At 46.0% G+C, this 21,663-nt stretch overlaps 1 protein-coding gene and 1 long non-coding RNA gene across 3 annotated transcripts in view; one reads left to right on the top strand and one right to left on the bottom strand.

Moving 5' to 3' along the window:
• Positions 1-674: 674 nt before the first annotated feature.
• Positions 675-7,140, bottom strand: LOC125923912 (uncharacterized). The gene is made up of 3 exons (XR_007458190.1): positions 6,956-7,140; positions 4,815-4,969; positions 675-879 (listed from the first exon to the last, which is right to left on the bottom strand). It is a non-coding gene; the product is annotated as an uncharacterized LOC125923912 (long non-coding RNA).
• Positions 7,141-10,313: 3,173 nt separating this feature from the next.
• The window catches only part of STOX2 (storkhead box 2), a 117,280-nt gene continuing 105,930 nt past the window's right edge, over positions 10,314-21,663 (top strand). For both annotated transcript variants that reach the window (XM_049632538.1, XM_049632540.1), the window contains exon 1: positions 10,314-13,032. In XM_049632538.1, the coding sequence (XP_049488495.1) occupies positions 12,867-13,032 (166 nt within the window). In that variant the 5' untranslated portion in view covers positions 10,314-12,866. The remainder of the gene's footprint in view (positions 13,033-21,663) is intronic.

The raw sequence follows: 21,663 nt of genomic DNA, 5'->3' as shown, positions 1-21,663 counted from the left end.
TACCGGCCTTCGGATCCTCACCATTTTAGTCAGAGGACGGAGAAGAGCAGAGAGAGACACCCAAAGTATTACTATTTTACATTTACAAATAACTGACCGTCCTGGAGACTCTACTTGTCCCCCCACTTTAGATTTATTTATTTATGGGCTCTTATAGAGCACAACTTACATTTTTTGACTGACCTTCCTGAAAGTAGGGTGACCAGATGTCCCTGTTGGCCCAGGAGGGCATTGGTTTAAGTGTTTTGTCCTAGTCTAATTAATAGCGTCCCTTTTACTTTAAAAAGTGTCCTAATGGAATAATAAATAATACGGTAACTCTAATGAAAGCGGCTGCAAATGATTTTTAGGTTATAACTAATCCTTTGTGTTTGAACTAGAGGGTCCACAGCACCTTTAAAATACCAAACGAAGAATCATAGGAAGATTGAAGATTTTTATCCATAAGCCCAATTACTTCAACTCGAAACAATATTTCAAGTGGACTTAGCAGAATGTATTAAATAATCGCATCTGTGTGTTTTTCACTCTATATTAGGGTTGAAAATGTTGTTAGTCGTCATTACGTGCTATTACCTAGAAGTCCTGTATTTTGCTATAAGTTGAAGTAGTTGTTCTTAAATAGAGTCTGGAATTTCCATAATCTGGGACCTTTTTTTTTTTTTTCCCTTTTCCAATTTTTGTAATTTGATAGAATAGGAAACTATTGGGGCTTTGCTTCTTTTTTGATATATGATTTTAATTGTTCACGTATAACATTTCCTTAAATTACAGGAAGCCACATGTTGGAAAAAAGATCCATCCGTTACAATCCATCTGTGGTACAGTGTGGGTTTTCACTGGCTTGGGAAACGGGTCTGTGGTGACCTGTAAACAGAACTGAGAAAAGAAAACTTTCAAGATTGATTAGTCTGAAGGAGGCGTGTGGATTTAACTCTAAATCTCATGCACCATCTGTACAAACCAGCCGAGGGAGTCATTTGAGTCATCTGAAGAAATTCGTCTTCTGTTTTACATGCACATCTATTCATAAAAACTTATTAATAAGATTACGAATTTGGGGGCCGTTCTGGCAGTATAAAAATGTGTATGAACTTCATTCATACTACGGAACAGCAGTTAAGAGATAACCCTTGCAAGTGCTCCCATCGGTCATTCCAGAGGCAGAGGTGGGGCGGGGTGGGGGGGGGAGGGGGGCAGGGGAAATCCTGGACAGGAGCAGAATCCCGGTTCTTCAACCTCTGCACGACATTGGGCAAGTCACTTACTGCCTTTGGGCCTTCATTTTTGCATCTTTAACGATGATAACTCCTGCCTTGCTCACCTCTGACCTTGGACACTCCATAAACTGTCAAGTCCTGTGCAAACATAAGGCAGCATTTACTATCCCTTAGCGGTAAAACGGATCTGGGGGAAAACGACGTAGATATGGCAGCGGTTCCTTTACGACCAAAATCCACTTTATGTATCCATGGCATTTGTTGCATTTCTGCTAGGACTGCAGCACTGAAGAGGGTCTAAAATTAGCACAGCACGGCACACATTTATTGAGGGCCTACTTCTGGAAAGGCACGAGGCATCACTGATGAGTAGAGTGAAGCTGTCCCTGGCTACCCCATTTTAAATCGCAAACCAGCAGCCTCAGTGTTTGTCCCTGGCTTTATTTTCTTGCATCACACACATCACTATTTCACGTTCTCTATAACTTGCTGCTCTCTTTGTTTATTGTTATCTCTTCCCATTAGGGTGCAGGCTCCTTAGTGACAGAACGTTTTGTTCTTACTGCGGTTATTTTGTTATCCCAGAACTTCTAGCCTTTATGAGCACAGAGCAGGTGCTCAGAGCACATGGGTTCAGCGCACAAAACGGTCCTTGGTCTCAAGGGGCAAACAAGCCAGGGAAGCAGTGGGAATCTCTGTGCCATATTACGTTGTGTTACAATGTGGTGAGGGCCATAATCGGAGCAAAACAAGGGCTTCTCACGCTGCAGGAGAACAGAAGGGCTGAGGGAGGGAGAAGGTGGAAAGCTTGTCAGAGGACTGACCGCAGTTGGAATCTGGAAGGATGAGTGAGAGGTTTTAGGAGGATAGAGGGACCACAGGCATCTCCGGGAAACAGGATGGCTTCCAAGAAGGCCAGGAGACGGAAAGGACGTTGTTGAGGAGTAGGAGTAGTTGAGCTAGTTGGGCACACCGCAGTGAGAGCCCACGGTGATTTACTGGAGCATCAGGAGAAAACGTGAGGACTGGTATTCCTGTTGGTCTCCTAAGTAAAAAGTGCAACAGAAATGAAGACTTACAGATCGATGCCAGGACCTGTCCTGGGTGAGTGTGTCACCGGGTTGGAAATACATGGTGGAGAGGCCATTTCTGTGTGGCCCCGTGTGTTTAACGTTTAGGATATTACTCTCTGTTGCAGATTATTTGCGCTCAGAAAGTGGGTTTACAGCTCCCATGATCTTCAGATCTTGTCACGGGATGAGGAGTAACCGTGAAAATAATTGCTACCCCGGCCAAGCCCACTGGTCACCTCGTGGCAGGGCGCTTCAAGGAATTGGTCAACACAAAGCTACAGTATTTTTCGTTATAAAATGATGGGAGGTAACAGTCTTGCTGACCTTTTCTGAGGACGAGGTTGGTACCACTCACAATAATCTGAGGAACCCACCGATACTGTGATTTTTAGCTGGTCGTCTGTGGTTAGTCAAGTATGACACTATGTCGGGTTGTGACTGATGTCCGGTGGCCCAGTGGAGAACTCAGTCTACCTACTGAAGCTGGGCAGTGGGAATAGACATTCCTCACTCTCACGTGCACAGGGTAGCCCTGACATGTCTGAGGATAAATGGAAAGATTTCCTTAATGAATTGTTGATATTATCATTTGCGCCAGTCAGGCAACTTTCTATTCTTTTCCCTCTCAATCTATATAGAGGCGAGGTGACTCAAGATTTTTCATTCAGTCAACTCACTCAGATTGTTTCCTTCGGAGGCTTGTTGGATTTCATGGAGAGAACTCAGTCTCGGTCTGTTTGGATCTCAGAAAAGTATTAGGCCTTTCTAGAGGATGCCTGTCCTCTGTGAGAGCGTGCCTAGCTGCCCCTGGCTTTGTAAAAGGCCATATTTTGGTGCTATCTTTAATGACTCGAAGGCTTGTGAGCATAGCTTTAGGGTCTTTACGTGAATGAATACAGCCGCGCCACGTGCTAATTTGCAAAGACAGATCTTCAGTATAAGGAGGATTGTCAAAGAGGTGGTTACGAAGCTGGACAGAGGGACTACGCACCAAGGTTAAGGTGAACTGGATTCTTTCGCTCAGCTGACCACCCAGGTGAACTCTTCTGATTTTACGGGAAATATTTGAAGCATTTTGAAGAGAGACTTGAAAGCTTGACACAGGATCCTCATGGGTACTTTTCCCAAGACGAGGGCAGTATATCTTACTAAATATGTGGCATATTCAGAGTAAAAACCGGCCACGAGGTTTACCTCAGGTGACAAACCTTGTTGAACAGAAGTCAGCCGCTTCATGGTCAGTGTCAAAATCTTATCACAGAAGATGGTTAAACGGTTTTATGCTTTCCAACCGCATTCATGTGTGATTTGGGGCTTCTCCATGCCAGTTAATATAAAGACTGAAATATGTAATCTTTTTATTACTATGTAGTCTGATTTTTGCCTTAAACTCTTTAATATTGAACCAAATTACTGATGATCAGTTTCCATTTTTAATTGAAAAACTGGTTTTGGAGTGTGTATTTAGACAAATTAGGCATACGATTATATATATCTTAATTTTTGACATTTAAATTTATAATGTAGTCTTACTTCATTGAAGATTTTAGGTTACTCTTTACCTTTGGCAAGTTAACACTGATTTTCCATGCATGGCCAGCTGCTCTGTCCTCATTGCCTTGACTCAGGCCTTTGGGAGGTAGGAAGGCAGTGGAGACACAAGAACGTGGCGATGATTGGGTGGAGTGAGGGGCATGGGATGGATGGGAGGGAGCCGTGGAAGAGAGAAGCATGGGCTGCCTCATCCCCATGTTCTTGCTGTATGGCACAGGATGGCCAGAGTGTCATTCGCGTATGGAAACGTGTGCCGGGAAGCCAGAGGCCAGGAGAAGGGGGATAACAGTGACTCGTTTTGTGTAACGAGCAGCTCAAGTTTGATTGTCCATGGAGGATCTGGGGAACATACTCAGTTGGGGGAATAGGGATTTGGAGATCAGGGGAGAGGTCAGATGGTGAGAGTTTGGGGAAAGCAGTCACTTACAGGGGTCAACACTAAGCGGAGGGTGTTGTTGAGTTCGGCTGGGGAGACTGAGAAGGGGAAGGAGGAGTGACTAGGGACGGATTCCAGAAAACGCCAGCGTTCCGTGGGCAGGGGAGAACTGAGAGGTGGGAGGAGAGCCAGTGGAGAGGGACAGCAAAACAGACAAAGGAGAGACACATTTTAAGAGAAGAGAGTGGGCACCAGTGCAAACAAGAACCCAGATAAGGACCACAGTCGTCAAAGGATTTTGCAAGGGAGAGCTTGTCAGTTACGTCAGCAAGAAGAAAAATGTGTGTGTATCATATTTAGGAGTTATGTAGTATTGGAAAGTATGGGAATAAGGGCCAAAATATGTAACATAAACAATAAGTGCCACAAAGTTCAAGAAAGGGGGGGACCCAGAAGTAAAATGACTCCCCGCTTCTGTGTGCGGAATCACCAGTCCATTAAACCTTGGAGGTATCCACGATCCTCTCCCCTTGGCCTGCCCTCCTCGCCCATCGTCTCCTACATCAGCCGTGTAGGTCTGCAGGTTCTAACCTGGCGGTGTCTCCTATCCACACTCCTCCATGCTTCCAGGGAGAACTCAAATGCCAACTCGCATCGTGTGAACCACACTATTGCAATAGCTCCCCAGCTGGCCTTCTGGGGTGGGTGTCCTTCTTTTCCAGATAATGTCCCACTCTACGGCTGGGCTAATAAAAAAAAAGAAAACAAAACACAGCATTTAAGAAAGTATAATTCATATACCATAAATTCACCAGTTTTTAAAAAAATTTTTTTACATTTATTTATTTTTGAGAGACAGAGAGCGAACGGGGGAGGGGCAGAGAGAGGAGGAGACACAGAATCCAAAGCAGGCTCCAGGCTCCGAGCTGTCGGCACAGAGCCCGACGCGGGGCTCGAACCCACGAACTGTGAGATCACGAACTGAGCCCAAGTCGGACGCTCAACCGACTGAGCTACCCAGGCGCCCCTCACCAGTTTTTAAGCGTTGGATGTGTGTTGATACATCTGTGCAATTGTGCAGCCGTGGCCACAGTTCGGTTTAACAGTATTTTCATCATTCCAAAAAGCTTCCCCCTGCCTATTTGCAACCAGTTTCCTCTGGATTAAATTTATAACCACTCAGTTATGTCTCTCCTTTGCTTGGTAGTCACTGTGCCCCCGTTCCTTGTGAGTTATGCACAGCCTAATCGGCCTAAGTCTCAAGCCCTCCCTGCACTCACTGCCCCAATATACGTTTCCACCCCTGTCTCTTACGATTCCCTGTATCTCCCTGCCTTTCAGCTGGACAAGACTATTAGCTGCCGCTGTTGACATCTGACCATAATGTCATTGATCAGGCTACTTTTGCCAGCTGGCAGACACATGGAGTGTTAGAATGGAGTGTTTGTTAATTGTATATATTTATGTATGTATTTATTTATTTATTCATGGCAAACACTTCAGTGTCTGCAAACTTAGAAGAAATTTAAAAATTGTTTCCTCTCCCTCTCTACAAACTCCAGTGCAGCCTCGAAGGGCCCATTTTCCACTCCGATTTCGGTGGCACGTGACCCTGCCCATTTACCTTTGAGCTTGTTCTGTGCCCGTGGCCTACCTGAACTTAGTCTGCGTTTTCAAAGCTGATAAAGGAGAAGATGTGTGCGGCCGGCGTGTGCGGGTATAAAGACCAACTGGCAACGGCACGGCCTCACACAAAGCCACTTCTTGCCTGTGGCTTTTGTTCCACGCAGTCTCTTCTTTTTATCTTTAAACGTTTGACAAAATGTACATTTTAGTTAATTTTGAGTTCAGTGGCAACAAGTGGATTCCTATTGTTGGGCAGACCACCACCATCTACCTGGAACTCTATACTCACTGATCACCAACTCCTCCTCCCCACCCTACCTAGGCCCTGATGACCATGATTGTTCTTTCTATGGCCGCGGGTTTGTCTACACTAGGTACCTCATTTAAGTGGGACCACACAGCTTTTGTCCTTTTGTGTCTGGCGTCTTTTTCGCTTCGCTTGGTGTCTTCAAGCTTCATCATCCACGTTGTGACATGTGTCAGAATTGCCTTCCTCTTTAAGGCTGTGCCATTGTATGGACAGACCACATTCCGTTTGTCCTTTTGTTGGTGGACCCTTGGGTTGTTTCCACCTTGTCTGGACTCTGTTCTTGACCCCAGGAATTTCTCCATTTTAATCAAGGTGTGCTGGGTACCACTGAATGCCCCGGCTCCCGAGTATGCGGTAGCTGGGCTGGGTGCTGTTTTCTTCTTTTGTTCTAAAACCGGTCTGTGGATGCTATATATTTCCACTGTGCAACTCAGCAGCACCCATCAGTGCTGCTAGCTGGATCAGTGAGCTAGCTGGTAGCATCCTTGACCCCCACTGGAATTCAGCCTCTTTTGTAAATTTGATACAAAGCAGGATTTAGAGAACAAAGGGATCTAGAAGGGACTCAGGTTTTAAAAATGCTTTCCCCCTCTCAGTGATCAATACTAATAAGAAAATTGGTTCTCTTTTACTGATGCCTTCTACTTGTCAGCAGTGAACTGGGACATTTGTGTATTTACCTCCGATTCTTGCTGCAACCCTTTAAGAGAAATCTTACTACCATCACAATAGAAAAACAAATGGAACCCAAAGATGAACTTCTCCCAGGCCCCCAACAAAGATATGGATATAGTACCTTGGACATCACCATGCCTCCCTGCTCTCTGTTTCTCTGCCTGCAATTAGTCTGGTCTGGAGGTGGGCATCACAATTATGCCAGTTTACTCCAGCAACAGTCCTCCAGATCTCAGGCCCTCTTGAGTTACTTCTCTTTGGTGAATCCCTCCGTCCCCAAATATTGCTGTCTTTAAAGGGAGCATTCATTGACAACCGTGACTCATTATGGCCCTGTTAGGAGTAAATGACAGGTGACTAAGTGGAGAATAAGAGAAATTCAGCTTAGATTTTGATAGCAGTGGAAAGAACAATATATAAATGCATTCTCCTTATTCTTCAGAGCTCTCCTAACCATGTTTCCCCCTATGGATTTATCACTTCCCAGGGTGTTTCAGCCACCACCTGTCTAGCATCTTTTAAGAAAGACCGTAAGTACTGGAGCTTTCTGTTAAAATTGTTAACTAGCAGTTTGGGGCCTGGGTTAGGGAAGACAAGATGTGGATAGACTTGCCCTGGGGACAGAGCCTTGGTCAGCTACCTTAGCCAGCTGCCTTCTGGAGGCCAGCATATCCCAGGCCCTACAGACGTGCGAACATATATACATATGAACACACGTGTGTAGATACGTGTCCCAAAAGAGACTCCTCCGGTTTTCCATTTCACAAGCCTCTGAAAAAGCCCTAGTCCTTCAAGGGCATGCTCTTTTCCAGACTCGCGTCTAGCTTTGGTCCCCCACCTGCCCAACTTCAAGGTGTGCATTTATGTCTCTCTTTTTTTTACTAATCAGCTCATTTGCCAAATTAACCTATTAATCTCATCTGCAAATCATGTTTCAAGAAGAAGCAGAAAGATAAATTATTCTCAGACTCAGAATTCTCATTTTTATTTAACAGGTATTTTAATCACAATATTCGATGCCTCTATCACAGAACATACGTAAATACGAGAATGCCTATTTCCTTTCTGCGCATTTAGGTCGCTTACTGTACTATAGTCGCACTTGGGCGGAGAAATGAGGCCACAGGCAACTTTGGTTGCAGTTTCAATGGAATGTCCCCTGGATATTCTAGTTTGGGGAGTCTAATATGCCATTGGAAATTGCCAGTGTCCTATCAGCGGGCGTCCCTGCATCCCAGAGTATTGTGAGCCTAGGAGGTCCTGGATTGAAATTCCTCTTCTAGGTGACAGGGTCAAGGCTCAGACCTGTTACCACTTACGTTTATGCTTGTGTTCATTTTTCACTCATATCAACGTTTTCTTTACTCCAGAGATTTTTCTCCCTGATCTATTATGACATGTTCAGTCTGTAGTCAGGGTGGGCTTTCTAATGTCTGAGGGGGGCTTTCTGTGCACGGCAAAGATCATTTACAGATATTTAGGTCTTTCGTTAATGCTCAGTATACGAGAGATACAAATTCAAAAAATCAAATTTTCTTTTACAAGAGATACAAATGGAAAAAATAAAAATGCCCTTAAGTTTTTAGGTTCGGTTTACTGTTTGTAAATTTCAAATGATAAAATAAAGTAAAAACGACCACTCTTGGGGGAATGTTGAAAAAATATTTGATTAATTCAAGTTAAAGACTATAAAGTCCCTTTACTCAACAATTAGTTCCATTCAGAAATATGGTTTAGTCCATTCCCTTAAAAATTTAAATCGCATTTATAAATTTGGTGTATTTAACTTTTAAAAAAGCACTTATTACGTCTGACTGGGAAGGCTTCAAACCAGATCTTCCAGAATACTCAGTCAGGCTTCATTAGTCATCAAATACATGCCAGGCATTACTAGCCACTGGAGATACAACTCTGAATAAAACAACAATGAACAGCGATGAGTAAAACAGAAAAATCCCTTGCCTTCATGGAGTTTATATTCTTAAAACTCTTAAGTTCATTAAACTCTTAGAAACCTAAAAAACCAGAGTTTTAAGTGAGAATTTCAAAGTCAAATTTCTTACACTTTTCCACTTAGAATCAGAAGTCTAAGATCAATTATACATTCGAGTTAGAATCACAAAGCAAACGTGTATCTAATTATCAGCGTCTATAAGCTCATATGTCAATACCAAATGTACAAATTATGCTGGAGCCTGATTTTAAACATTACACCGTAAAATTGATTTGCTTTATCATTTTTCCATTGAATTCTAAACTTGCTTAGTACTGAATACTGGGTTATGCAACTGAACTTCCTTGAGAGACGGTGGGTGACCCAGATACAGGACAGTCTCATTTAGGTGGAGAGACTTGGAACCAGTACTGAAGACCTACAAGTTGGGTGTGAGCAGAGTGAATGTTTGCACAGGACACACTGAGTCTCATTTTCACAGTGGCTACAGTCACAGGGGTTTCCACGTCCACTTTCTTCCGAGAGGATTGGTTTCATAATGTGTTTACGAGATTCAAGCCTTACCTTCATAACCTTTCTTGATTCGGATGGATAAATTACTTAACTGTCCCTAAACTCTCCTACTCCATTTACTATCTGATTCCATTCAGTTAACCCCACCCATTTGCTCTTTGATGCTTCTGTGCCTGGCTCTTGGGCCTTGCCTCCAAGGACACTCTGTTGGGTAGGTACACGGGACAGTACGACTCCCCTCTACGGCCCACACTCAGAGGTGGCTGAGGGTAGCTCTCCTCCCCAAACCTCCATCACCCTACCCCATTTTTTTTTTTTTCACGTGAACAATGAATATTTTCTCAGTTTTAAGTCAAGGGCAATTCAGACTTACTCTCCAGAAAATTCCTGGCTGACCCCTCCCTTCAAACAGATTCCCTCTTCTGAGCTCCTTCTATTGAGAAATTCTAAAACTCTCGGTGCGTCTTTGCTCAAAACCCTTCAGCAGTTCACACCCCCCGGGGAATAGAATACAAAATCTTTAATACAGCCTGCAAGTCCTTGCACGATCTGGCTCTTGCCTTCCTCTATGACCTCATCACACGCATTCCTCTTCTGCTCCAACTCCAGCCCCACTGGCCCTCCTTCACTCCTTCCAGCAGAGGCCACACTCGCTTCCTACCACAGGTCCTTTGTACGTACTGGTCCCACTTTCTGAAATACCGTGTTCCCAACTCTTTGCTTGGATGACTCCTCCATTCCCTAGGTCTCAGATGAACATTTTTTTTCATAGAGGTTATTCTTCTTTCTAGAACTTAGCACACGTGGTGCATTTATCTGCTTACTACCTACACCATAAACTGTGTGGGGCCATGTGTGGTATTCAGCGCCCATGACAGGGCTGGCATATTCTAGATAGTCAATAATTATTTGCTGAATGAGTAAATATCACATTTGCCACAGCAATCACCATTAGCCTTCAGTCAGAACTATTATAATCATTCACATCACCACTTTTGGCTCATGGGAGGTACTGAGTAATTGTATGTTGAATTGGATTGAGAGATCTAAATGTCAATATCTCATGCATTTTTATTTTATATTACCTTTATGGTTCTTTACACATTTAGTCTTCTGTAGCTTCTAACACTGTGGTCTTTCTGTTCTTAGAAGACCTCTTACAGTAAAGAAGACATCTTAGCAAAATGTGCCTTCTGGGGGAGTCTCTTTTCCTAACTTTTAACAAATGTCACTAAACTGTGGCTAATTGGTTTACAGTTGTAGTAAATTTTGATTAGTGGAAATATAAGTTCCATATGATACTTAGTGATTTTATTTGTTTGCTGGCTTGTGTACTCCCATTATCCCAAGAGATAGATTAGTTACGCTGGCTCCTTAGAGGAGTTCTGGCTCTTTAGAGAGCAGCCTTAAATTACCGAATAGAGGCTCTGGTTCTAGATTATCTAATGCTTTGGCTTAAACCCCGCCCCCATATGCATAGTTCTTCAAGAACCTTGCTGCCCGCCCCCACCCCCAACAAAGAATTCAAGCCTCCGAATAGCACCAAATCATGCTAGAACCCTTGAATCTTAACCATTTAGAGCCCGCTGTTTTTCTGGTTTTGTTTGTTTGTTTTTGTGGCATCAGCCTAAGATCATAGCCCCATAACATTTCGTATCCTTGTCTCTGCATCTTGGCACCTGTGTCTACGAAACAACAACGTAAAAATGATTCTGAACGTTGCATCGTCAGTAATAAAAAAGCGCGAAAATGTACAATAAAGTATACTGTCGAAAAGAAATCAGGTTTATTTTTGTTTAGAACACCCGAGCATTTCTGGAAACCCAAATGGGGGTATAAGCGCTTTGGAAAACAAAAAACAAAAAAACAAAAAACAAAAAACCGGCAGCCCGCACAGTGTCGTCGGGGTCCGCAGCATTGTGACCGCGCGCCTTTAACTCGTTGTGACCTCGGCGTCCCGGCCCCGCGCCTCGGCCGGGGCGGCGCATCCCCCTCCGCCCCTCCCGCGTCGCGCGCATTGTTGTCCTTTAGCGATTGGTTGCTGGACCAGAAGCAGCTGTGCAGAGCCGTGCTGTGTAAAGGACCTGAATGCAGGTTAGCGGGCTGCTGGTGACTTACACGAGGGATCCAGGGAGAGAGAGGAAGAGCCGGAGACCACCTCCACTGCGTTTCCCAGGCGGCGTGGACCAGGTGCCCCGGCGGTTGCGGCTGTCGCAGGAGCTCCCGGTGGCGCCCCCTTCTCCGGCTCTAGCTGACTCCGGGGTTGGCGCAGGTGGGCAAGACAGGGCACCTCAGATCTCCCTGTTCCCACCGAGGGGGTTCTGTCTCTTCCTGCGAGGGGGAGGGACTATCCTAAAAATATGTAAATATCCGAGCACGGACTCCGGGCTGGGGCGCCCGCCGAGGTCCCCGCGCCGCCGCAGGGTGTTTTACATGAAAATGAGAAGCCTGACAGGATCCGTGCTCTAACTTAAGGCAGCTCGGTGATTAGCATGAGACTGGGCGGCTGCCCCGCTTCCTGCCCTTCAATAGCCATTCTGCGCGCTCGCGACCGGGCGTTGGTGCCACCGTGCGGGTGTGGATCGGCAGGCTCGGCATCGCTGGCAGCCATGGCTCCAGACGCCCCCTCGGCCAGTAAGTAGGAGCATGCATGTGTAGGGGGGCACATGCGTGTCGGCGCGCGCGCGCGCGCGCGCACTCACACACACACACACACACACACACACACACACACACACGCACACCACCCTGAGCCTGGGAAGGAGGAAGATTGACGAGGCGCTGCAGTTGCGAGGAGGACTCGGGCTCTTCCTGGATTCCGCAGGAGCCCGCCTGCCGCAGCTGCTGTCTGCAGAGTCTGCTCGGATCCCTGTGCACACGCGCCCCCCATTCGAGCCTCTGTAATGAAGACTGCCTCCCGAGGACTGCAGGGGAGGCCGAGCCAGCCTGCGCCCGGGACTGCGGGCCGCGCGGCCGAAAGGCCCGGGGGGACACGACTCGGACGCTGTCATCCCCACGCCTCGCTCTGAGCCGCCGGGTGCGGAGAGGGTCTGCCGCCGCCCCTCCGACTTCCCGGGCGCCCGATCCCGGGTCAGCCCCGGAGGAGGCCTCGGCTTCCTCATTTGTTTGGGTCTTTTGTGCCGTGGCTCACAGTTGGCTAAGCACTCCTGCGCTGAATCGGGCCATTGTCTGCGCTCCCATTGCTTTCACGCTGCAAGTCTCGGCGCCCCCACCCCGCCCGCCCCCTCCCCGCCTCCTCCCGGCCGGGGAGCCTCCTAACGTGCCTTTCCCCCCCAGGAATCTGGAAGCTATAAGCCGGGCGGATTGCAAATGAAGTGTAATGCATTGTGGGACGTGTGTAAAATCGGAGCCTTCGCCGTGGGGGTGTGTGGGGGCGTGGGGAAGGCCGGACCCGCCGCTGGCGGTGTAGACGCCGACGAGGAGGGGCTGGGAAAATGTGCGCAGAGTCCGCCAGGGTCGTGCCCGCCGTAGACGGATGAAGCAGCGCGCTGCGCCCCGGCGCTGAGGCCCCCAGGATCGGGGCGGCAGGTCGCGCTCCCCCACCATGAAGAAGACCCGGAGCACAACCTTGCGGCGAGCCTGGCCTAGCTCGGATTTCTCCGACCGGGCCTCGGACCGAATGAGGTCCCGCAGCGAGAAGGACTACCGCCTGCACAAGCGCTTCCCCGCGGCCTTCGCGCCCCAGGCTTCGCGGGGCTACATGACATCAGGTGGGTAGCCGCGTTTCTGCCCCCGGGCCGGGTCCGCGGGGCGTGCTCGGTGCGCCGCCGCCGGGGTGCTTAGGTGGGAGCACGGCCGGTGATGGATGCGATAAGTTATGGGGAAAGCAGGAAAAATTAGCTCACATCCACCATTTTGTACCTCCGCAAGATCCACAGCAGGCCCTCTCAATATGGGGTTTGAGAGCTATTAGTTAGGTAAAATAAGGGAGGGGGCCGTGCCTGGCGCTTTGGCTGCAGGAGATAAATGACTGCAAGGCTCCTGCGCGGCAGCCTCCTTGAGCTTTGTGGGAGAGCCTGCGTCCGGGGCCGCCTGCCGTAGCGAGCTGGCCGGCTCCTGCATGGTGGCCAGTTATCCTGGTGGGTATTTAGACAGCCCCTTGTGCCTACAAGGGAACAGGTTCCGTGCACAACTCTGGATGGTTGGAGTCTGGGAAGAGCCCCGCATACGTCTCAGAGCTCGTGTGATTTGCACGCAGACAACTCTGTGGGAGCTCATTGCATGAATTCCGTGGGGTAATGGTGTGTATGCGGATTGAACGCTCACATGATTCTGTGTGGATTTAACATATGTTGCCTCGAATTAGGTTGTATGGAAAGAATGGAGGCTGTATTTGCATGTCAGACAGGAAGGACGAACAAAACGGTGAATGGAAACGGAGGCTTCAGAAAGGGTTTCATCATGGTAAAACGCAGGGCTGTTAAGAGCATTTCGGAAGGAGCCGGTTCCCTTTGGCAGCACGACGGAATGGCTTTGGCTGTGACTTGGGAACCCAGGGGATAAAATACTGGAGGAAATGCCAAAGGAGGCAAATCCTGGGACTCTTTCCTTGTTTTCTCCTTACTTATTGTTGACCACTTGCGTGCGATGGTCAGACATCAATTTTTGTTCATTTTTTTTTCAGTTTGAAAGAAGTGATTTTCTACAACACAATGTGATGGAAGAGATGAGATTATATTTGAAACCACATACTATTCCAAGTCATCCCGAGCCCTGTCTTCACTGGCGAGGTTGCTTTAAGCGTGTGGTTGGTGCTCACAGGGTAGCTTTGCTATCTTTCCCCTTAAAACAGCAAGTTTTTTTTAAAATATGTATTATCCCTGGGATCAGTACTTCATGCTTTAAAAATGTCTTGTGACCACATTTCCATAAATATAAAATCGAAATAAAATAACCATCTTTTTTATCGCAAAATCTGGCTACAGAGGATGTTGTACTGTTTTGGCAGTAAGGCGCCCTCGATTCTCTCTTTCATGAAAAGCCAGATTTGCAAAGTGACAAGTACAGTTTATACGTTAGTAATTCAAGTCAATCACTGCTGTGGTTGCTACAGTCTTCAGACTTGTGATTGTAAATTTTGAAATGCACCTAAATCGAAATCTAACCTCAAAACACATATGTACATAAACTCATGTCTGCACCGAGTGTTTCGATAATCCCAGGTCTCAGATGCCTGGGTTTGAATGTCTTCATTCCACACTGAATGGTTCCCCTCTTTTTTTTTTTTTTTTTTTTTTTATCCCTCTTCAGGACCCAGTACTGACACCCAAGTGTGAAGCTATGGGAGGGCAGGTGGCCATAATTTCTTCAACAAACCTGTGAGATTCTTTAACGATTTCAGGCATATTCCCATAGAGCCTGTTTTTATCTGTCTTTGGCATGGCTTCATTGTGATCACATTTTCGTTACTTGCTGAAGTACTTCTCTGCGTTTGCCGGATCTGCGAGGTGTTTCTGAAGGCGTGGGGGAAGAAACTCTTAATGTTATTTGATTCTCTTTTCTTATTTCATTTCTTGATCTGCACATGGTAAGCAGGTCTGACAGTGATGTTGAAGGATAAGCTGTTTCAGGATAGTGGTTTTCTATGCAGATTGAATGTTAGGTACCTGCTGACAAAAAAAACACAAAAAAAGCCAAAAAACAAAAAAACCACCAAAAAACAAAAAACCCAAAAGGTGGGGGACGAAGAGCGGTGTCAGTCATTCAGTAGTCTCTGGAGTGTCCCTAAGGGCCAAGTGCCTTGCTAGATTCTCACCTATCTGTTAGGTTGGATGTAATATGGTGTGCCCAGCGAGGGAGGGGTATTATTTATCCATCCTTAAAACGTTAGCTAAAACACGTAATGAGTGGTGTTGGTGCTGATGGAAGGAAATGGTAAATATTAAGACAGACACCTACAATGAGCGTTGGGAGAGTAGATGGAATCGCTCATATGCATCTTTTGTGTGTTTGGGGTGGGTATCTTATCAATTTCCTTTTCAAAAATGGCTCTTTTCCAAATATGAAACTTGATAGGAATAGATGGTATATTGAAACACTCAGAGATCATTTACAGGAAGTTCTTTTCCTCTTACGAAAGGTAAAGGAAATCTACTTGCATCAAGTTAGTGACTCTGGATATAAACAGAGGCTTTGTCGCATAAAATGAAATAGGAAATGAGGCAGCTGAGAACGTGAGTCTTTTCATATTCTGTTTGTCCAGTCATTTGGCATGATAACGACTGGTATTATCGTACTTCATTTTCAGTAGAAAGAGTTTTTTTGTTATTGAGTTCAAAGGACAAAATAAGTTAGGGAGTTACTTAAAATAAGGAACTTAAAATAACTTCACTTGTGACTCTTTTTAGAAATCCACCTCCCCCCACCCCAACAAATGTTCCTTAAAAATATGGGGGGGGGGATCACTTTTTTTTTTTTTTAACTTTAGGAAAGAAGAGAGAGAGAGAGAGAGATCCTTGGGAATTTTAATAGCAGTTGTTTTGGTCTGGCATACCTGTCACACAGTAGACACTTGAAGTTTACCTCTGTTTATTAAGGCCGAATTGCAGGCGTCCGTAATAGCTTTCTAATGAGACAGCACCATTTCAAACAGCCTTCTCTCCACTAATAAGTAATTACCAGTTTGAAACGTGATTTATAGCAGTAGGCTTGACATTTAGCCGTGGCTTTTTCGTATAGCTTCAGGATAAACTACACTTAAACTCAAGAGGTTAGAACAGGCGCATATAAAACTTAAAAGAGATCCTCTGGAAGTACAGAGAATTCTGAAACTTCAAATCTTGACGACCATGTCTTTTATGACTGTTAAAGCTCCCAATTCATGCTACCAAATCTAAAATAACCCTAAGAATTCACAGGCCTCCTTCTGGCAACCAGCAAGTTCACAGGCCATGAGATGAATTCCTTGTTCATCTTGACTATTAATTTCCCAATGGTAGTTTCTGGGCAGAAGGGGGAAAATCTTACCTTTTGTTCAAAACAAGATGAATAACTCAGTGCCCAGGCATTATCTGAAGAAGAAAAGAGGTTAGATCAAACGGATGTGGAATCATTCTGCGTTTTCTAAAACTAGATATTATGACATCAGTTAACCAGAAATAAAAGTCTGTCTCCCCCCAGGGAGGGCAATAGCTGTATAATTTCTAGTGCTTTCCACATGAAAACATGCTCACATACCTCCATGAAATAATTTTCAAGACAGCAAACCTTTTGTCGGTGAAGCTATTAGAGCCTTAACTGTGTGACCTCTTTGCACAAATGTTGCTACTAACTTTACATTTTCTTGACTCTCTTCTCCCCCAGTCCCGGGGAAGAGTGAGTCTAGATGTTCCACGTGTAATGCCATCAAGTCGGGGGTATTCTATTGATCAGGAGTTGGAAAGTCAATTTCCCACATAAAGGTTCTACAGAGCATGTCCATCAAAGCTGTTGCTTAATGCAAGATGTCTCCAAACTTAGGGTGCTTTTAGATTTTAAAGAATGGCAAAGCAGACAGTTTTACCGCTATGACTTTAAAGGGTTGGAAAAGAGAGAGAACACAAAAGGCCCAAATTGGCATCTGAAGAAAATTGAAATCCGTTTTGTCTGCCGACCCAACTGATGTCATTGGTGGGGCGGAATGACCAGCACAACCACCTTGATGACTTTATTAGTTTTAATTTTATAGAAACTAATTCTGGGGCACAGCTGACTGTGTGTCCCAGATCCTTCTGTTCTGTTATTTTAAGAGACGTGAGAGTTTCCTGGGAGTGGAGGATGGACACTCGAGGTTCCAATCTGGGCCTGCCACCAACCGGCTGTGTCCCTGGCGAGTAATATGACCTCCCTCCCGTCTGTAACGGGTCCTTCTGGTCCCTGCTTCCATTACAGAGTTGGGCCCCGCGGTGACTCTGTAATGAGCCATCACAGGACTCGTGAGCACTTACACAGAAATCGTTAGAAATAACCTTTGCCCTTTCTACTTATTGGAGTCACGTGCTTCCCCGTATGTGGGGTGTGTGGGAAGTGTGCTCATTTTGCAAAACAGTCCTATTTCCTGCCGTCCTCAAGCGTTGTGTTAAATGTGCGCGCGGCTTGTGCTGGCCAGCAGAGTGACGTGGGAGGGAGGTGATGGACGAAGTTATAATCACACGCAAGTTTTCATAAATAACATCCTGTCACCTCCTTTCCCCTCTTTGGAGAGATCCATTTTCGGCCAGCTACTCCAACTGTGTTTTAATTTGAAACTACCTGTGTTGACTCCTTTCATCAGGCAAGTGGAAGTGAGGAATATTACACTTGGTGGTGAATGACTTTATTCTTTATTTCCCAAGAGAACACGAATGCACTTACAAAAGGTCACCTCTCTTGGTGTTTCAATATCTTTTACGCTCTCGTGAATGTTTTTATTTGGAAAAAGGAGTATGAGTGTATTGTATAAAAACCTTAGCATTTTTACACCTCCGGAGCAATTCTGGCTTAAGTTCCCAACACCCCAGAGAGTTAGGACAGTTCAGACAATAGCATGTTCTTTGGTAAACGATTGCTTGTGCTGGGTGCAAATATAACCAAGAAACAAAATCTGGTTAGGTCCTTGCTGGTGGGATAATACGTTGACTTTTCAGTTTCGGACAGGCTTTTGTGGATCAGAGAAGCTGTATGGAGCCTAATCTATAAGGTGTAAAGGCTCTTGCATGTTATAAGACTGTAGGCTATAGTCAACTCTAAATTAACCTCAGCCACCGTACCAGCGGAAAGAAATGTCATGGGTAAATTTTTTAAGTAGACAGCAAACCTTTCCTCGAGTGGTTAATCCCTAGACTGTTTCTATGTGACGTTAGAATGTACAACCAGTTGGTCAGAAAATCCAGTGTCTACCACCTAAATATTTCTAAAATCTGCCCTCCTTCTTCATCTTGTGTTGCTCGAATCTCCTTCTGTTCTATTACGGTATCTTCCAAACTGACCTGTCTTCAAGTACGGTTCGTCCTCCTTGGGTCCCCAGAGGGTTTTTGTGTTAGGGTCACATCATTTCTCTTTTCAGTGTTTCTCATGCCTGTGGAGAAGTCCTAGACCAAGGCTCTTCTTGGCATGACCTCTCTTTGGCATGACCTCTTCTTGGCATGACTGCCTTTTCCACCCCCTCTTCCCATTCTTTCCCCACCATCCTGTGTTCTAGGCTCCTGAAAATACCTTCAACAATACCGTATTGCCATTTTGTGCCTTTTGTAATGTCTGTTCCACTGCTTAGACTATGCTCTCCATCTTTATTTTTTATTTCTTAAATTTTTTTTATGTTTATTTATTTTCAAGAGAGAGAGGGAGGGAGAGACAGAGCACGAGTGGGGGAGGTGCAGAGAGAGGGAGACACAGAATCCAAAGCAGGCTCCAGGCTCTGAGCTGTCAGCACAGAGCCCGACACAGGGCTTGGACCCACGAACTGTGAGATCATGACCTAAGCCGAAGTCGGACTCTTAACCGACTGAGCCACCCGGGTGCCCCATAGGCTCCCCATCTTTAAAGGTCTGAAGGAATACTTTTGAACCTTCCAGAACCAGCTCATACACCATTCTCTTTCAGTTGACCTCCACATCCTTTCTAGAGCAAATCCCTCCTATGACATTTGTTCTGTACTTGTGTTACAGCAACACGGTCACCTTGTGTCATACCACGAGTTCACACGTGGGTCTCCAGTACAAGCCAGCGAGTTCCTCAATGGCACTACGTGTTTTATTCACATCTCTATTTTGCCAGCAACCACAGGGCTTGGCACATATCAGGCACTCAGTAAATGTTTATTGCGTGAATGAATAAAATACGACTCCTCTTTAAAAATTGGATAAAGACGTGACCAGCTGTCAGCGAATCGACCATTAGAAAGTGGTAAATAATAGGTAGGATATGATCAAGAGTCAGGTGGGGAAGTCGATACGGTTGGTGTAAGGGGAATAGGAGTTCAGAGAAGGATATCAATTAGAAAAGGCTTCCCGGAGGGGAGACTTCCTTGGGTCTTGAAAGACTGGGTAGGATTTGAGGAGACAGGGAAGGAGGGGGATGGAGGGAAGGTTGTAGAAGCAGTAGCAACCAAGGATGAAAGGAGCGTTTCAGGAGGAGTGTCTGTGGTGGCCTGCAGGACAGATGGAAAACAGGAGAGTCTTGAGGCCAGGAAGCCAGCTGGGATGTGGTTGAAGGGGCCGATGCGATCGAGCCATATGATGCCGAGCGACCACCACAGAGGAGGGCTCCCCAGCACTGCCAGGCAGTTGCACACCACCCCCAAGATTTTAGCCATGTCCGTAAACCACCCGTATCGGTTACTTAATGTTTTCCCTTAACCTGAGCCCACTGTTTGATTGAAATGAATGAAGAAGAAAGTTTTGTATTCTGTGTGACATTACAGGGTTCATTTGCTAATTCCATTTTTCTGATCTCCATTAAGATTAATATATTACTGTACCAATTAAAATACTCAACTAAATACTGCCTAAAATGACCTCGCGTACCTGAGCGGTAGTCATGCCACATCGTGGAAAGCTTGTATCAGCCAAGGAAGGAGGGACGGGTCCGAAGGGGAAGGGGAGAATCTTCAAGAACAAAGAGCTGGCCATTCCTTATAACTGGATTTAAGATGTTGAAATAAAGGGGGGTTGTAAACCAGATTTTTGTCGGAAGAGTGCAGTATACGGCCAGAAAGCTGGGACAGTAGAGCAGGTGACGAGTTCCATTTTGAACCTAATGGGCTGGTTAGACACACGAGGAACAGTAAGAGTTAGAGATACAGTTTTGGGGGTCATCCAGTTAGCAATGTTGGTTGAGAACACAAGTCTAGCTTAGCTTTTTTTGTACTCGGTGTTCTGTTTCTTAGAGGGGAGCAGATGACTGCCTTATTTTTATTCCCGGCACATGGAGGGTCAGTTGGGTTCCGTGAACTTTCAGTCCCGCTTGGGTTTTTCTGAAAACGTGGGGGACCAAGGACAAGGTTGCTTGGAGATCATCTCCTCTCCCGTTCCTAAATGTCAAGTGCTTTGTAACGCTAGGATTTGTTTTATTGGTGTTTGCCTTTATTCAGAAGCCACGGTGCTGATGATAAAAGGGATATATGTTTGGTGAGTACAGTCAGGTGTGAAAAGGCTTAGAGTAACGGGTGTAGCAACCCAGGAGACTAGACCAGCTATGTAAATAATGTACATTTCAAACATCTGTCATACACCTATGCAGTTGAAAAATTATGGCTTAGGTAACTCATACACACAGTTAAAATCTCCATTTATCTTTCTACTCAAATCCATGATGGCCCCTCCAGGCCAAGTTTTCTCCTTTTGAAGATGAAAGAGAGATACTTGGCAGATGCCTGTGGGCATTACTGGTGGCAGGACCTATGCCTGGCCCTATCCTGCTGATGGCCATAGTTTCAGAGGGAGGAACCATCCAGCTTTGCAATTAACGCCCCCACCACACCCCAACTGCACATTCCTGTCTCGCTGATTCCCTGAAGAGAGCTAACAGGCCATTAATTGCTTTTGGCATATCCAACTTTGGCTTTGAAATCACTTATTTCATCCTTACATGAAACGAAGGGCCCTCATAGCAATTGAGATACATTGGATATTTGTCATTTTTTTTTTTTTTTTTTTTTTTTTTGGCTGCCCAGCATCTGAACCCTCCGCTGTCCTGCATTGAATGAGCGCCCCCACCCGCCCGCACCAAAAGAAACATTCACGTCCTAACCTCTGGTACCTGTGAATATGAACTATTTTGGAAACAGGTTAGATGTAATTACGATGTGGTCATACGTGAGCAGAGTGGGCCCTAAATCCAGTAAGACTGGTGTCCTTATAAGAAGAAGAAGAGAAACACAGCAGGCACAAGGTCATGTGAAGACAGAGGCAGAGATGTGAATGATGTGTCTACAAGCCACAGGCAAGGCCAGGGTTTGCTGGCCACCACCATACCGGCGGGAGAAAGGCACGGAGTGGGTTCTCCTTCGGGGCCTCCTGAGGGGAAATGGTCCTGCTTCTGTCTTCCGGTCCCCAGAACCCTGAGAGAATAAACGTCTCTCGTTTTAAGCCATCTGGTTTACGGCGTTTGGTTTTGGCGGCCCCCGGGAATTAATACAGCCACCTTATGAAGGTTGGAGGCAGGTGGAAGTCTCCTTTCTCTCTGTGTTGCTGCTGAACTCGCCATGGGCCTGCCTTCCTGGCCTGCCCGACGTGGAGGGCCTGGGTGCTGACCTAGGCTTCACCTGTTACCCACGCCCTTCGCTTGTGCACAGAGCAGCGGGGGCTGTGAGGCACGTTCCCTTCACAGGGTGGCGCTGTTGTGCAAGACCGCGCTCTGGAGGCTGCTGTTGGGGGACGGGGGGG

The sequence above is a fragment of the Panthera uncia genome, chromosome B1 (genome assembly GCF_023721935.1).
Source record: "Panthera uncia isolate 11264 chromosome B1, Puncia_PCG_1.0, whole genome shotgun sequence".
Lineage (NCBI taxonomy): Eukaryota > Metazoa > Chordata > Mammalia > Carnivora > Felidae > Panthera > Panthera uncia.
The sequence above is the reverse complement of the archived record's forward strand: the minus strand, read 5'-3'. Positions and strand labels throughout refer to the sequence as shown.